The sequence below is a fragment of the Grus americana genome, chromosome 4 (assembly GCF_028858705.1).
Source record: "Grus americana isolate bGruAme1 chromosome 4, bGruAme1.mat, whole genome shotgun sequence".
Lineage (NCBI taxonomy): Eukaryota > Metazoa > Chordata > Aves > Gruiformes > Gruidae > Grus > Grus americana.
The window spans coordinates 12,162,785-12,180,092 of record NC_072855.1 but is presented as its reverse complement, the minus strand read 5'-3'; the positions used below and the strand labels follow the sequence as shown (position 1 = coordinate 12,180,092).

General features: G+C 38.0%; 1 protein-coding gene across 14 annotated transcripts in view; it reads right to left on the bottom strand.

The window, feature by feature from the left end:
• ABLIM2 (actin binding LIM protein family member 2) overlaps nucleotides 1-17,308 on the bottom strand; it is a 144,467-nt gene that overhangs the window by 43,030 nt on the left and 84,129 nt on the right. For 11 of the 14 annotated variants that reach the window (XM_054824035.1, XM_054824037.1, XM_054824039.1 and 8 more), the window contains exons 7-10: nucleotides 12,562-12,649; nucleotides 9,216-9,274; nucleotides 5,128-5,205; nucleotides 345-491 (exon numbers count right to left, since the gene is read on the bottom strand). In XM_054824035.1, the coding sequence (XP_054680010.1) occupies nucleotides 345-491; nucleotides 5,128-5,205; nucleotides 9,216-9,274; nucleotides 12,562-12,649 (372 nt within the window). The remainder of the gene's footprint in view (nucleotides 1-344; nucleotides 492-5,127; nucleotides 5,206-9,215; nucleotides 9,275-12,561; nucleotides 12,650-17,308) is intronic. The other 3 variants (XM_054824041.1, XM_054824047.1, XM_054824049.1) reach the window with 1 other exon arrangement.

Here is a 17,308-nt window from a genome sequence, read left to right as displayed (position 1 = left end):
TTCGCTTCTGATTTTTGCATTATCATTAGTAATGGCTCCTATTTCCTACCACATGCATGTAGAATTCCTCTCATAGAAAACGTATTTTAATTACATGTCATCTGTTTAAAAAATGATCACAGAAAGCAATTCCTTAATTTCCACAAACTAAAAAGTGAAATGAACATCTTGCTTGTTTTTTGGAAGGCTAAAATGCCTTGTGAATGAATGGATGACATGACTTATTAACTGAAGTTATAAAAGTTAGTGTGTGGTTTTGTTTTTTTTTTTAAATTATGAACATGTTTAATGATGCACATAAAATCTCAAATTCAAAGTAAAAAAAAATACCCATATTTCAGTACCTCCCCGTAACTATGCCTGTCATCTGAAGAGTAACTGATATATGGAGAATAGGAGATCATATCTGGGCGGTCAATGTTATAGATGGCTTTATTTTTAGGAAGAGCAGCCAAATCCCTGTAGTCAAGAATTTCATCTCCAAGCTTTGCCTAAGAAAAGGAGGAAAGAAGGCAGTGAGAATAAGAAAGAATATGGTCAGGATGCAATCAGAAAAGGACAGATAAGTGTAGGTAGAAAAGTCATCATCATAATAATAAAGCACTTTTTCTGTTTGTGCACATTTAAATCTCATATTTACTACACAATCCTAAATATTACTGCTGTTTTCTTTTTTACATACTGGTGCTTTCTACTTTTCTTTGTCACTCACATTTGGCTAATAGGACTAGCATGGCATCATTCCAGTCCCCTTGGTTATATCCCACTTACGGCTAGCTGCGCAGAGAGACATGGGGGACGCATATTGTAGTCTTTTTCAGGCAAAACACCCTTCATTTTAAAGTGGTTTCGGTGTGCAGGGTTCCCCTACCATAAGCAGTAGTGAATAATCAAGTATGTATTTCCAACATATACTCTCCAGATGCTGAAAAACATTAGTCAGGTCTTTAATTTTTCCCATTCAGCCGTGTCCCACAGCTTCACCTCCTTTCCTGACTATGTCGAAGTCGCCCTTAATTACTGGTCACAAACCAGCAGATGATGGATTTGCACTGTGGTGGATTAGCTGGAAGATCACAGATGCCACTTAAGTAAAGTTCAAACCCTTTCATGAGACTTACACAGCCAACAGAGGGAAAGGGCTGTGTCGCTCCCCATTCTCCTCTTACTACGCTTATTCCAAAAGTATAATTACCAAAATGCCACATTTGCACAGATTATCCTTAGGATAATGGCAACTTGCACCAAAACTGTATCGAGTACATACTGTCTTGTAGATAGAACCACAAGCTGGCCACACTGAGGCTGGAGAAACGGGCAGTGTAATTGTCTCATTCTCAGTTCAGGCTTTGCAGAATGATAAGCTCCTTCTTGGCAACAAAATGATGAGTGAATTTTGCTATTCTCTGAAAATTTCAGTATGATCAGCTGTAAAACTGTAATAATGTTTTCCACATGCAAAAATATGAAAGTATCCAGGATTTATGTGTGCAGTGATTATATTTTTTCTTAGTATGAGCTAAGACAAGTTCAACAGATTTTCTAGGGAAGTTTTCTATTAGGAAAATTTAGTGTGACAACTTTCAGTTATTCCTTCTTCTAAAACAATGTATGAATTTGTGCAAGTGAAAGCAACACAGGAAGGAGAAAGATTCCTCTTAACTAAGAAAATGGAACAAAGCCATCATAACCATCACATATTCTCATCCTCAAAACTAATGAAAACATGTGTTTTAATCAAATACGTGATTCTTCAGCGATCTACAGATCTCACCTTCCTTGCAGCTAATTTAAGAAGCTGCAGAGCAATGAAATAGCCCCTTAATCAAAATAAATCCCTCCCTACTGAGAAGCCAGTGGCAAGGTCTGATGCAGGGACAGGTCATGCAAAAATAAGGAGTCTGTCCACCAGGTCTGTTCCAGGAAGACTTTGGGCAGCATTGTACCTAGAAGGAAGACCAAGGAGCATGTGATAATTTCTTTTTTAAGGTATCCAGGGCTGTGGAGATTATTCCAGTGAACCCAAAAAGTTCAGAATTGGGAATATTTAAATGTGAACTTACGATAATTTTAGCCCCTATCTCTCCAAGTAGAAGTGCAACTTGAGAACCTCCTACTAGACTTCAGAACTGTCAGGAGTAAAACTTACCTAGTTACATAATTCTTTTCAGTTTAAATATCAAAATGTAGGCAAATTTGGATGAAAAAATGCCTTAGAGATACAGTTGCTTTCTAAACATTCAATTCTACAAACATTCAGCCTACATTGGGTTTTATTGTATTTGTTTCACCTACTATCAAATACATGAGTGGAATTCAAATATGCTAGGGAAAGCTCAAATTACAGCTAAGAGACTTTAAGACATTTCTTCAATAATCTGGTATTTGGGATTCTGTTAAAACCATGCTCTAAGTTTAGAGTATCTATTTCATTTGGAATATGTAATTTTACAATTGTATAATTGCAAATACAATCTTGTATAAAAATATAATGTGATTTCTATTCCTAGTATGAGAACGTACAACACAGCTATGTAACCTAACGTAAACCTTCCAGACAGATACATCTTTGCAGGGAGCTCCTAATTCCCTCTTCATAAAATTTAGCTAAGTATAAAGAAAGGCTTTTATTTAAGCCCTATTTAATGGCATTAATTTAGAAATGGACCGATTTTTAAGTGGTATTTAAGGACTCTGCACTGGGGTAAATTTCAGTCTAGATATAATCCAGCCATCACTAAAGTTAAGAAAAGATGCCCATTAACTTCAAAGGGCATTGGTCTATGGCCTCTCTCAGTGCAAGAAGACACCAAAGTCTGGTATCAACAGAGGAAAAAAAGAAGTACGGCTTTAGTAAAGGGTCTGCATGAACCACATTCAGGTTTAGTCAAAACATACTTTCTTCCTCTTCCCCTAGCTGACCACTCAACCGTGACCCAGGAACATATCTCCCGTGAGATGGCATGTTGTTCAGAACGATTGTGTTGCTCTGACTGATGCCTTTGAAAGTATGAGCACCACAAATTCACTGTTCCTAAGCTTTAACCATTTGCTCTAAATTCTCTTCTGTCCAACACAATACTTCAAAGACCTCACCAGTTGTTAAGGTACAGTTTCACTATTGGTTTTAATGATCTGAATCCATGCTACTGCTACTGTCCTGTGTGTGCCGTCCCACTCTGCTCTGCCTTCTACATTAGTGTTAGAGACATGTAGATGGCTGGGTCTTTTTTTTTTTCCTCCTTGGTTGGCTGGAGGTTTTCCCCGGGTTATTTTTTAGCTGAAATTGGTCTCAAATCTGACTGATCATACCTCTGTATCCACTAGTACTAGTACCAAAGAGGAGATGGGAAGACATGGCCGGAGAGGGACAGGGCCACATGTGGGTGGGACCTTCATTTCAGTGGCAGCATGAATTTACATTTGGTAAAACCAATCACAAAAGCACCCAAGAAAAATCTTGAGCATGTCTGGATGTCATAACATTCCTGTAATAGAAAACAGATGCAAAAGATAGCCAAAGAATCATTTTGGTAATATAGAAGTCCAACAACATGTTTTTAATTCTTTTTACTTTCCTGTTCATGAAAGCCAAAATAGGATTTAATCAACCTCACAGCTTTGACAATTAAGCAGTCAGAGATGAGACAGATATAGCAAGAACTTGCACGCCTCTGGGGAATCTTTTTTCCTAATTGACTCATATTTGCTAGAGAACTTTATTCTTTCACAGTCCCAGCTGCCTCTAAAGTATATTACAGTAACAAACATTAGAGTTGTGTGCTGATTTGATATCTTTTGGAAAAAAAAACAGAAAAAGAGAATGGAAGTTTGTCCTTGACTTTTAACAGCCTGTGAACCATATTTAAAGCTGTAATCACAAACATCAAGAAAAATGGTATCATCCAACAGTTAGATAAATGTCACTAAAAACATAGAAAAATGCTCATGCTTATAAAAACAACCAAGTGGTGCATGTCTGGGGAGATACAGACTATGTGGCCAAAGAAAGTGCTTACATGACAACAGGCTCCTAGCACAATGAACTGTCTTCACAGGAGTTGAGGCAATGACATTTTTTTTACTAGGAATATACCACTGGTATCCACCAGCATGGAGCTCTACTGGAAGAACTCAGAAACACCGATGAGCATTTACATAAGGGGCAGTTCCTCCACTTCTAGTTCAATCTTACTCAGATAAAGTGTATATTGCGTTCAAAATAAATTTTTCCTTGAAGAAAAAAGACGAGTTTGGCTCCAAGACACTCTTTTGCTTGTCTCAATGTGGCAGATGAAAGCCCTTAATCTTTGTGTAACCACCTCCCCGGCAGTCAATTGCATCTCCAGCAATTTCCTCTGCATCTGGTCTTATCTGATGAGAATGACCTGCCTACCTGAGGGATACCTGGACATGACAAAGAATAGCCTTGGGAATACTGAAGCTCTCCAAGAGATGTTTGTATGGAACATGCCACACTTTTTTACCTATTGGTGGTAGCCTTGAGAATTTGGCCATGAACATTAGCTACAGCAATTATGACAAGCAAGGTATTATAACCTGGTATTGAAAAAAATACCCAGCATAAGCTTTTATCATGCTGGTTATTTTAAAGTCTCTCTATGAGCTTTCCAGAGCTAGCACTTCTTAGACCATAAACACATCAAAGGTCCTCTGAGGTTAGGGACTGGCATTCACCACAGCCCGAGTCCAGCAATCACACGCATGAGTGTTTCCATAAGCAATCAGACGCAGGCTCAAGAGCTCGATTTAGACAAGTTGTGTTCAAATCTAAGCTTGTAATCTACCTGTGGGCTGCACTGTTTACTTAAACTTTTCTTTTTTAGAAAGCACTGTGGTATTTTGCATGCTTTGGTATAAGCCAGTTCTAGTGGTAATGTTAAGTGCTATAAATACACCACAAAAAATAACAGGAAACTGCCAGAATTCTGTTATGGTAAATACAGTATTCAAACATTTTAAACGTGAAAAAGTAAATCCCGTTTTAGAGGAATCGCCAACAGCAGTGGTTTGGAGACACTAGCTTTCCACACAACGTGCTACACTGTAGGAGGAAGCACAAGGTTTTCCCCATCCCCAGAACAAATTGCACCACGAAATACTCACATAGATCACTCGGCTTGGGGAACCTGATGTACTTGAAGCAGGTACAGAAATAATACTCTCAGATGAAGTCCTTGTTTCCTACGGTAGGAGAAGTGAAAACAGGTAAGAAATAGAGAAGAGGGAGAGAAAATGTAACTCTTACTTCAAAAAGTCTGTGCAAGACATTTAATTTAATTTAACCTTTACCACTCAAAAATGGCATATTACAGCAAGCTCAAAACATACAGGCATACCAAAGACTTGAAAATAAAAGAACGCCTTTAGTCAATCAAATTGACCTTTGGAAATGCAAAAATTATTTTACATATGACTTTCTTTTCCCCTCCCTTCAGAATGAAACAGCCCAGAGCACTTCTGGCCTGCCAGGACCGCCTTTGGGCACTACCAGGGACAGGTCAAGTTACTGCAGCTCTCAGTCTGGGGTCATGAGATGATATGGTGGCAATATTTTTCTCTAAGGTTATACCATCAAACCAATTTACACTGCTTCTGGAACATGCTACCGTGTCATTCACTCATAGCAAACAGCATGACATGCTGCAGAGCATCCTGAACCAGACACCCAATAGGTTAGCTTTCCCCTCTCTGATTGTACTACTACCACATTAATTTTAGTATTCAACTGGTTTTGCTCTGTTTTCAATCATTCTGGCATTCAGAGTGACAGACCTTTATTGCTTTCTTTTTGGTAGATTCCTTTATGATGAAAAATATAATTACTTTTAAATAACAAAGGGTTGTGAGACACAATGATATTAACCATGAGTGAACAGACCTGACATTCATAATTGAAGTTTAAACAAATCTTACTATGAAATCCATGGTTTTATACCCTCTTTTATCCAGATATGTTAATTAAACATAAAATACTTCTTCCCACCCATGGAAAAAAACTGTCCCTGATTGCAAAAAGTACCTATTTTTCCATGCGCTCAGAATGACCATCATTTACTGTCTCACAAAGGCTGACACTTCTCACTTGGAGGTTACAACTGTTCAAACCCTTAAAAGGATTTTAGCATTATTAAGCTGGCACATCAAGGTGGCATCCTTTCTACTATTCCAGTCTTCACTTGAAGTATCTGCTACCTGTTAGAAGCAATATGTGAATATATCTGTACTAAACTGTGTTGGCAGAGCAATCAAACTCAATGATCACAACTATCCTTCTGCTGACCTTCTTTAGCCCAAATAGTCGTATGGATTTCCCTAAGACTGTATGTGGAGATACTTATCCATATAAAAAAGATCCAGTTTAATTGTTTTGGCATGTCTGACTGGGATTTTGGAATTTTCTCTGTCTCATTTTCAGTTGTCTCACACTGAGGCTCTGGACAAGCTCAGAGGGTCTGAGGGGACAAGCCAAACACCAGCACTGAAATAGAGTATTCTCTGAGAAATACTTGTGGCTGCCATTGAGCTGATCATTCAACACGGACAGCGCAAGCATATTCCTCTTATGCACATTGAAAGCACATGGCAATTTTCCAGAACTTGTGAAATGACATGAAAGTGTCATCAATGCAGTGATGTGACATGCAAACCGTACTTCTTCTTCAGGATGCCTCTACAGGAGGTCCGATGCAACAGAGAGAAAAAAACTCTGAAGAAAACTGCACTATTTCAATGTTTTAAACCCTGTTAAAGTCAAATGACAGTTTTGGATTAACCTCAGAACTCCTAGATAAAGCTTCAGAGCTTCTTTCTGTGTCATGTGGATGAGTGGAGTGTGTTTTAAGACCACACAGTGTAGCATGATCTTAAAACACATAATATACCTGGCCAAATGTATTTAATAACCCTTAATAAATTCCTGGTGTTCTTTCAGTGGCTTTCCTCAATTTAGAGGCATCTTGTTTTTAAGAAGAACTACAATTCATTGAAATTTCTAACTTTTGCAATCAAAGTGTCGTCTCATCTTTCTAAGGTACTTCTGCAGATTGCTTCCGTGATTCCTTATGCTATTCAGCTACTCCCACAAATTGCCCCATTTCTCCTCCTGGTGATTAAACCCTGCTCATTCCACGTCTCACACATGCGCTTTATTCTCTGCATGATCCATTACCCCTTTTAGCATCCCCAGTCCATGCCTGCTGCACATCATCTCCTAGTTTTTGAAATAAAACCTCACATCTCAGTTGACTCCATTGCTTCTGTTCAGTTCTTTTCTCTGTACTACGCATTTTTATTCCCCCTCCAGCTACCTCTTTTTCATTTATGCCTTTTGATAACCTTTATTCTTTCTCATGCTACTTTGATTTCTTCTGTCTTTTCCAGCTTCATCCCTTCTGCTTACAATCTCACTCTCCCATCATTTTCCTTTTTGCTGTCACGCTCATAACTTCTTTTTCCCTTCCATTCCATCTCCAAAGTTTTGGAGAGTGCTGCCACTTATTCCTTATGCCTTTGTCACCTACTTTAATTACATGCTGTGCATGTATCTATATAAATATACAGAAAGATAACTCTTAAAAACAACAAAGGTTGACCAGAAAATTTCTCAACCAGTATATCCCATTCCCAACTTTAAAAGTTATGTTGAAAAGTCCATTACTACCCTCTTTGAAACAGCATCCTTTCTTCTTGGTTTATTTTTTCAATAATGAGCATAAAGACCAAAGAACCCAAAGAAAGGGAAAAATGACTATAGACTTCAAAAAATTCTTTGAGCTCCATTCTGGTTTTTTCCACACTCAGGCGAAACTCGCACTGCCTTTCCGTTACCGAAGTCTTCCTCTCTGTTGGGGAAGGGTCAGGCTCCCAGCGCTTGGAGAGATGTGCTACAGATGAGTTAGCCTTTACACAATAGCTTACGAGTACACTTCATTTGCCTTTGTGAGGAAAAGGCAGCCAGCAGGAACCCAGTACAACCTTGTTCACTGTCTGTCTTTGAAGGAGGAAAATAACCCCAAACCCAACTACATTTTCAATAAATTAGATGGGGTTTAGCCTTGCAATTTCAGTTACTCAGCCAGAATAAAATCCATAGGAAGCCTGAAACACTGCTTAATAGTGTTACGCTGAATCAGCAGCACTTTTGACAATTTAAATACATATGTATTAAACAATATATTTCATACTGAAATGCTACTTATTTGATATTCAGAGCTTGCCATAAAGAATACCAGAGCAATTGCTTCCCAAACACATCAGTACAAAAAATACAGCTAAGATCTTCAGGGCAAAGCTCAAAACAAGATTTTTTCAAAACTGTGGTTTAGTCAAAGTTGCACTTGCGAACGCACCAGATTTGTAAACACTCTTTTTATAGCTGCTGCCTGCTGTTCTGACTTGTCCCATGTGCCTTGCGTCCAAGCCTTGATGAATCAAAGCAAGGTTTTTTGAAAAAGAATACCAGGGATACAACTTGGAGCATCAGAGAACATTACGACTTAAAAACCCCATACTTGCCCTCCACATTAAATGCGATAGTTGCATCTCAGTCCCACCACTTCAGAGAGATCATTTCCCCAGCCACAGATTAATTCTTCATTTCCTAGGGGCAGCTTATTCATCTGCTAACCTCGTAATTATTAAAGTTGCCAGAACTCCCCCCTTTTCCCCTTGCACACAGACAGATGCACAAATCATCCAACTTAAGGAGGTACTTAAAGCCAGAGATTAAATTAAGTTGAGGCTGGCTTGCCAACATTTTGCAAACAAATAATAAAAAAGAAATTCCAAGGAGAGATTTTTTGTAAAAACAAATACAGTGAGAGTCCTCTGATCTTTTAAGTGCAGAGCCACATAAAAAGAGAAGAGGTCGTGCACTGATCACATCATAATCAGACAGAAGTTAAAAATTAACATTTTTTTCGTATTCGTATTTTCACATTTTTCCTTATTCAGCTTATATATAACTCTTAGGTCAGCATTCTTCTAAAGTTGTAGCTTTAATCACTAAGTAAAAGCAGAATATTTATATTACATTATTACATTACATTAACCTACTAGATTTCTGTAATTTAAAATTTAAAATTACAGTAGTGAAAAAATTCCAAATCCTTCCCTCCATGCCCACTGCAAAAAAAGGGATACAGAATAATAGGACAATGGAATAACATTGAGTAAAAATATGGTCTTATTACCTTGTTTTTTTCTTCAGCCTTTGCAGCCTGTCTACAAACTGGATGCCAAATGGATGTACCTGGAAAGTAAATTTAAAGTTCTGCTTAATTCAGTTCCCCAATAAGAACCTTAAAAGGTTTAAAATAAGAACCTTATTAAAGGTTCCTAGAAGGTTTCATAAGACACTGCATACTGACTGATTCCACTGCAGTCACTATTTCATGGATACTTTCAAAGTGAAAACTGACAACTTCTCAATATCAGTAAGCCCGATCGCATACATTTTAAAGACTAGGCACACTTCAGAAAGCTATGTATACTTCAATACGTGAGATTAACGTCAAAACCTGAGTCCTAAGAAGTGTGAGATGGGATTTTTAGAGCTCCTCCAACCCAACCTCCTGCTCAGAGCAGGTCCCACTACAGCAGGCAGTTCAGGGCTCTGCGTACCTCTGAGGATGGAGATCCCACAGCAGCTCTGGGCAACCTCGTCCACTCTCATTGTACTTATTTTTTTTCTTCCTTATATGTAGTCAGAATTTCCTGTACTCTTATTTTACATGTTCTTGCAATAGTCTGGCACAGGTCATACTACATAGCCCACTGTGATGGGAAGGAACAGCACTGTGGCATTTAACACTAGCTGAAAATCCAGTCTATCTTTCTGAATTATTCACTGTACTGATCTTGCACTTCCTATATGTTTGTCTCTCGTAAGTTAAATACTAAAGAACTGCATAAATTCAGAGGAATATCCATCCTAGAGGAAGCAGGAAATACAGAATGAACCAATTCTCTACTGCATGTAAGTATTGAAGAGAGGATGATGAACTCCAGAGATAAAAGTAAACATAAGTGTGAGAATGAAACTTAATAGTTTTGCATCAGTCACAAAGAAAAAAAAAAACTTTTAAAAAGTCGAACACAATGTTCAATGTTCAGTGTTCAATGGAAGTGGAATGTGTGTAACTGTAAAAATAAAAAAAAAAAATTGTAAATTTTAATAGTAAAAAGGAACCTTTACATTTATGCCAGTCTGAGCTCGGACAAGCCACAAACTAAAGCTCCGCACAATTAAATAATGTGAGTGCATTGCAACTTCTGCCTGACTAAATGGGAAGTTGAGAACTTCTATGTTATAAATATTTAATGTTTATACTGGGTGGAGAGCACCAAGAAGATTTATTGGAAATGCTTTGTTTTCACAGCAGTTTGACAGTTTTCTAACCAGTGGATTTTGGAAACAGGATAGAAACAGAAAGTCTATTTCCCAGAAGACACATGGAGACCATTAGAATTTATTTCACAAAAATAACCCAGATGAACCCTGACTCAAGCAGTAGAAGACTATCTATAAGTACAGACTGGATAAATTATGTTTACTAAGTTACAGAATTGTTTTGGGATTGAACCACTAAGAAACATCTTTATAACACCTTTAAATTCAATGTTAATTTATCTTCTAATTATGAGTGGGTCTGAGCTTGCCCACTGAAAGCATTTGTCCCAACTGCTGCAGAAGTTGATATAAATCGTCCCAATGGTCTTAAGAAGTATTTAGATCAACTTTTTAATTATTCCTATCTGTAGTCAAGCAAAACTGGCTAGGAAGCTCTTTTACACAGAAGAAAAAGAGTCCTTTCACCCAAAAGTCATCTGCTGGACGACCACCAATGACTCAATTCCTGCTAAGGAACATGCAAGACCTAAAGGAACTTTACAGCAGTTTATTAAGTAGTTCATGAAGAACAAGATATAAAATCCTGGGCTCTGACATTTTTTATTATCTAACACATCAGGTCAGGCAGTCCAAATACCTAATCACAGATCTTTCATGAAGTTAACACCAGTTTCTAATGGAAACTGCTCTTCATGTGAAGACAAAAAGTGTATGATTGTAAGCTGGTATGAATGTTTCATGCATCAGAAAATAAAGTGAATAAGATGGGTCCAAATTAACAGGATCTGAGCATACTTTGTGATTACTTGAATCTAAAATCAGCACAAAACCTAGAAAATATTCACCCTTATAACAAACCGAACTGAAAAAAAAGATTCACTGCAACCCTGTTTCAGAGAGTTTGAAATCTAGAAGCAAATTTGTAGTTTGATATTTTTTAAAAGCATTGATTTCCCAGGGGATTTTAGTACCGCTAAGCTACTTTGCAATTGGAAGAACCACAGCATTTTCTGGCTCCTCAGGGAGAATCCATGAGCACAGACAAGGATCATTATGTCCTTTAATGAGCTAGTTCTTGTTGTAAACCGAAGTGACAATAAAATTGTCATTTTAAATAACATACTAAATTATAATTAGATTGTACTGAGACCACTGTTGTGTTTTAAATAAAGTCTAACTTTTCCAGCTTAATGAATGATTTCAAAGGACACTTCTAGAAAACTGTGGACGATTGCAAAGTTGTAATACAGATCTGGGAAAGCATGTGATTTTAGGATAATACACCAGCCTTGCAGTTCCCACATCCTACTGAGTTCCTCTTTCCTGTTTTCCTTTGAAAAGATATTGCCAGTCAAAGACATAGGCAAAAGCCTTCATTTTCTCTGGTGCCTAACCCTGTATTTAACTGTGTAGACGTTGTTTTCTTTGATGAGTTTAGTACAGCTAAAAGTTGCTACATATGAAACACAGATTTTGGCTCATATCTATGTTAAATAACTTTTTTCTTCTTCCATTGAATAAATTATTGTGCAAGTTGTTCTCTATTACTACTGAAATTCCCTGACAAGAAAGACTTAATTTCTCCCTGCATAGCTTTCTCCTAAGCGATGCAAGCTGACGGCTACATGAAGTATGGGCATATTGTCTGGTAAGGGCTTCAGCTCCATGGCAGCTCCTCTTCTCCACCGTCCGAGGACAGTTACGTCTGACTGAGGGGAGTTCAGGTAAGGACCTTCAGATTTTCTTCTTGTTCCCAAATGGGCAATGGGTACGGAACTGGACTTAGGGCTGCTTTAAGGAACCTGCTGTCCCATATGTGTGTTAACTTTCATCTGGATCATTTATCACTGCACAAAAATCCACGTTTTTTTTCAGTAAATGGAACCTTTTATATTCTTCACTGTCAAGTACTTCCATCTGCAGGAAATAACTGCTACCACTCATCCTTTCTGTGATTCACACTTTTTATTGGATTTCAACAGAGAGAGAAGTAATAGTGAGCAAGAAGCAACAAGCGTTTGGTTTTGCTTTTCTTTAGCCTACACATTGCCGTCTTCACTTTCTTTGGTGGTTATGAAATGAGAACATGTGCAAAACAGCTCAGCCATGCTAGTGGGTATGGGCAAAAGGGCCATGCTGCCAAGTGTGACTGGTTTGGTTTTGGGGGTTGGTCCGTTTGTATTTACCTTGAAGATACATTTCTTCTCCTTCTGCAAACATCTGACTGCACCTGACACATCGTGCGCACGTTGGGTGATAATGTTTTTCTCCTGCCTGTTTGGGAAAAAAAGGTACAAGATGATTAAGTATAGTGATCAATTTAGTAGCTTCACTATGAGTAGTTTTTCTTTTATCCTCTAGAATATGACTAATTAGAATAAATTATCTAATGCCAATTAGCTCAACAATCTCCTACAACCACAATGCTTATTTTTTATTATAGACGATTCATGATTTTAAATGTAATTATGGTCTTGCCTACACCAAAAAACTTAACGTGCAATAGTTAAGTCTCTGAATTTACAGAATGGAAACAATTCTATATAGCAAACACATTTTTCCTGTGGACTACCATACCATGCACCAAGTGCAAGGTAGCTTAGGACTCACCTGCAGAAGGAAGCTGGGAGGTCATAACCTTGAGCATGCATTTGCATTTCACTGTATGCTCTTCATGATCCCACTGAATGTATACTGTTAATGCACAGCAAGAACCATGTTGTTCAAGGAACGTTTGTATCTGCTTTGAAAGTGGCTTTCAGGTAATGGGTACTAAACAGTTTCCATGAGGAAAGTGTGTGGTGTGCCTATAGGACTGTAAGTTGAGAGCTGCCACTTTTGGGTACTGTGCACCAAATCCCTCACGTGGACAAGCCAGGAGCTTTGCCATTTTTTCTGAGATTAATCCTCGCAATTTAATACCACTATTTTCATTGATTGGAATTAAGAATAGGACAGAGCCCTAAATTTGCTCAGAACAGTTTAGTAACTCACCAATTTTCATAAATTTATATTTCCAATTACTTTATAACCCCATTAATTTAACCTGTTTCACCATTGACCTGCGTGTGTTTTTCAAGAGGAGACGTCTACCTGCTAAAAGGAGCAAGGGTTTGTCTGTGTCGGAACATCAATGTCTAACACAGACAAGGGTCAAGTTAACCTCAAATGACTGTCAGAAAAGAAACCCAAAATTCTTGGATCACAGAATAAATGCAGGACTCAATTTTGGTAGCTTGGCCAACAGAGTTCAACAGCCCAAAGCTGGCTCTCGCGCATGCTCCCAGCACTCCTCACTCTTCAAAATCCCTACAGAACTGAAAGCCAAATCTTGGCATCTCCGTCCTCCTTTTTGACCCCACACTCTTGTGTGATAGACAGAATGGCCCATGGTTTAATTGGCTTAAGGTCAATGCCACTTCCATTATGAACAAAAGCCAGGAAACAAAATAAGTCTAAAGCTTAGAGCTAAGTTAAACTAAGTTTAAATTAAAGTTAAGCTAAGTCTGACTTCAGTAGAAGTTCTCCTCCTGGAATTAAAAATAAGCAAATTTTGGTCCATGTAGAATGTGTCATAACCTGTTTATCTGGAGACGGTTAAAAGGACATTGTGTGTACCTCTAAGAAATTACTATCAAGTACTGCCCCACTGTCTTTGGCATGTAAATATGCTCTCACAGCATTGCACTGTAAATCCTCCTTCTATTAATTTAGAAATTTAACACTGTTACTACAGGGATGACTTGTTTTACTCTTTTGCATTGAGTGAATGTCGAAGCCTTCAGAGGTATTTATACTAAAGAACATAATCTGTGTCTGGGGGCTATTTTGCCATTCACACTATCAAGTACAGAAGTGTGATAAACTTAGGTTAAAGAATCTCTGATTTTACTTCATCGATGTTAACTTGGTTCACCCTTGAAAACCAGTCGCTGTATTTTAAGTCAGCAATAAGGAAGAGCAACGCATCACATCAGAATTGCCATTTTGCAAACAGCTTTGTTCCAGTTCACTCTTCTTTTTCTGGTGTCATTTGTGCAGACTGCTGGGTGATTTCTGCAGCTTTAGACATGGAAGATGGTCACCACTACCTGTGTCGACACACTAAAGTATCAGACTGTGAAGTATCAGTACCAGGTTTAAAATTAAACCTCAGGTTTAAAATTGCTTGACTGAGTGCAGGTGTTTAAGCACACAAGGTTGTTTAACTATCATGAGATAAACTTAAATTTGGAATATTAAGCTGAAAAGAAATATAATTTCCCTTGGAAGATTTGTACTGTACAAGCATTGCTAATGCAATGCACAACCTCAATAATTCAATTGATTTAGTACAGCTGATACAATTCCCAGGCTAACAGTCTCTGGGGGAATTCAATTACTCCTTTGCTAAAAGAAACTGTCAGAACACATTCTCAGATAACCTGGATGTATCATAGAAGAAAATATATTTCCCTAAATTTAACAGCACAACCAAATACATCATTTTAATTCATTCTGTAGAGTAAGTAATATCAACTAGCTGTAGAATGACACAAAGAAACCTCTTTTTATAACTTAGACACAATTATACAGAAAAATCAGGGGGAAAAGGTGTAGTGATCACACCAGCATAACTCCAATGGATTTTGCATAATTAACTCTGATTTAAAATGGGCCATACTCAAACTCCACTCTAAGTGCTGACAGTCATCTTTTTTCCCCCTTTTTAGGTTTTTTTTTTATGATGTCCCTCTTCTAATCAAAGCGCAGAAGACAAGACATGGCAGAGTCTTCATCACTTTAAGTATTTATAACAGATCACACCATCTTTCTAAATGAAAGGTGACAGCTAAATCTGAGGTTACTTACTTGATGCAGGAATTTAATAATATTCTCTGATATGTTTATACAGTTAGCCTGATTTGTGATACCATAAATTATATTCTAACCTATGACCTGGGTGTGTTGGGTCTGAACGTGAATCATAACCTCACTCGGGTACATGGCAAGGAGGCTTTCATCAGTGCCCCTTTCTCCTCTCTCTTCAGACTGTTTCAAAGGCTTCATCTCATAGATGAACATTCAGTTCCAGCAGAACTCAGAAATTTTATAAGCTTACGGCAGCAATTGTTTTATGTTTTCAGTTTAGTTCTAATGATGGCCTCATTATTTTTTCTTTTCTTGGTTATATTGATGTGGAGGAGTTTAATGCAGCAAACAAATTCCTAACCATATGGTTACTTCTTTGCACAGTTTGAAAGCTTAGTTTGACAGATTGTTGTCTCACTGTTTAATAAAATATCAACACACACATAGCACAGAAGAAGCGACATTCATCTCTAAGAGACCTCTTATGATTCAAGTGGTAGATTGCAAGAAACCTTCTCAATATCCTACATTTGCTTCAAGACTGCACCAGGTCTTCGTGCCCAGGGATCCGGATGTGAAGATAGTATTATTACAAAGATCAATTTAAAGATTAATTCTCAACTGAGATTTCCTTAAATCTGCATAGCAGAACGTGTCCTTAGCAACACAGTACACTACCAACAGCTTAATTTCTCTTCAAGTGACTATACCAGCTTTCCACAATCACCGAGTCAAAGTCTTGATGTGTAATTTAAAGGTGGAGTCAAAACAGCCCTTAACACTCTGAGACATTATGAATTACTTCATCCCCTTTAGGTATGAGGGACCGCTGTGAATGGTAAATCTCCTCTGCACAGCAGGTAGAGCCTTCTGGGCTGGGTCAACGTGAGGAACGTGCTTCACTTAAAACAGGACCAGAAAGCTCTGCAACAAAGTACACACAACTGTCTTTTCTCATTTCTTCTAACTTCAGGGCTTGAACTAGATAAAAGAAGAACCAATCTGATGCCACAAATGTGAATCACATTATTTAAAGCATACTTTGAAGACAGTAAAGGGTGTTATTCTAAAGTCTGCAAAGCAGTATGAACACCAGGCCTGGGAAACATGCAATGCTAGCAAAACTGCAGTAATTCATACTGGAAGGAATAACCTTAACTAGCCAAAGTTGGATTTTAAATTAGCTGTCATCACTCAGGAAAAAGATACTACATTATTGCAGACAGCTCAGCGAAAACCTCTGCTCATTCTCTGGCTATGGCTGCGATAACTGATGAAGTGGTAGAATATATAAAAGATGATATGTATAATAATTGTAACTCTATCACAATGACATTGCTCGTCTGGCCTCTCATGCCATTGCTAGGAGTGTGACTGATGTCATTTTTTACTGCAGTTGATGAGCAACAACTGCCTAAGGATTGACACATGAGGGACTGAACCAGAGCAGCCTAGAGCTCAAAGCACGAGCTGAGTCCTGGAAAGAAGACTCAAGATTTGTGATGTCTCTCTCACCAGTGAAGTCTAAGTACACGCTATCTCACTGCATTATTCACTTAGTAAAGTAGCTAGTAAAGGGAAGAAAGAAAGTAGGCAAAATCATTTAATGTGTTCCTTTCCTGAGAATGAAAAGTTTTCAGTAAAATGTTTCCTGTAAAAAAAGTAAAATAAAAAAAAATAAAAAATCTATCTCGTTATCAAAATGCACAGTGGTAACTGACATCGTTTACTGCTGGGAGTAAAGACTTTGTGGAAGTGAGACAAGGTTAGAAGGTTGCAATGATTCAATGATATGCAAGCATATTTTCCATTTGAAGGGTATAATACAATACAGGTTGCTGTAATAGTGCATTATTACCACCCAGTGTTATCTATTGAGGTAGGTCTAAATCCTGCCATCCTCATACTCTGAAATCTCCTAATGAAGTTCCAACTGTATCCTATCCTGAACAAAGCTAATGGCATTCAGCGTACAAAACACTGAGCCTGCTGGAATGCCAAGGCATGGTGCAGTTGCATGACCCAGAAACACAGCCCACAGAAGACTGCTATAAAGCATTCTCAGTTAAAAGCTTTTCACAT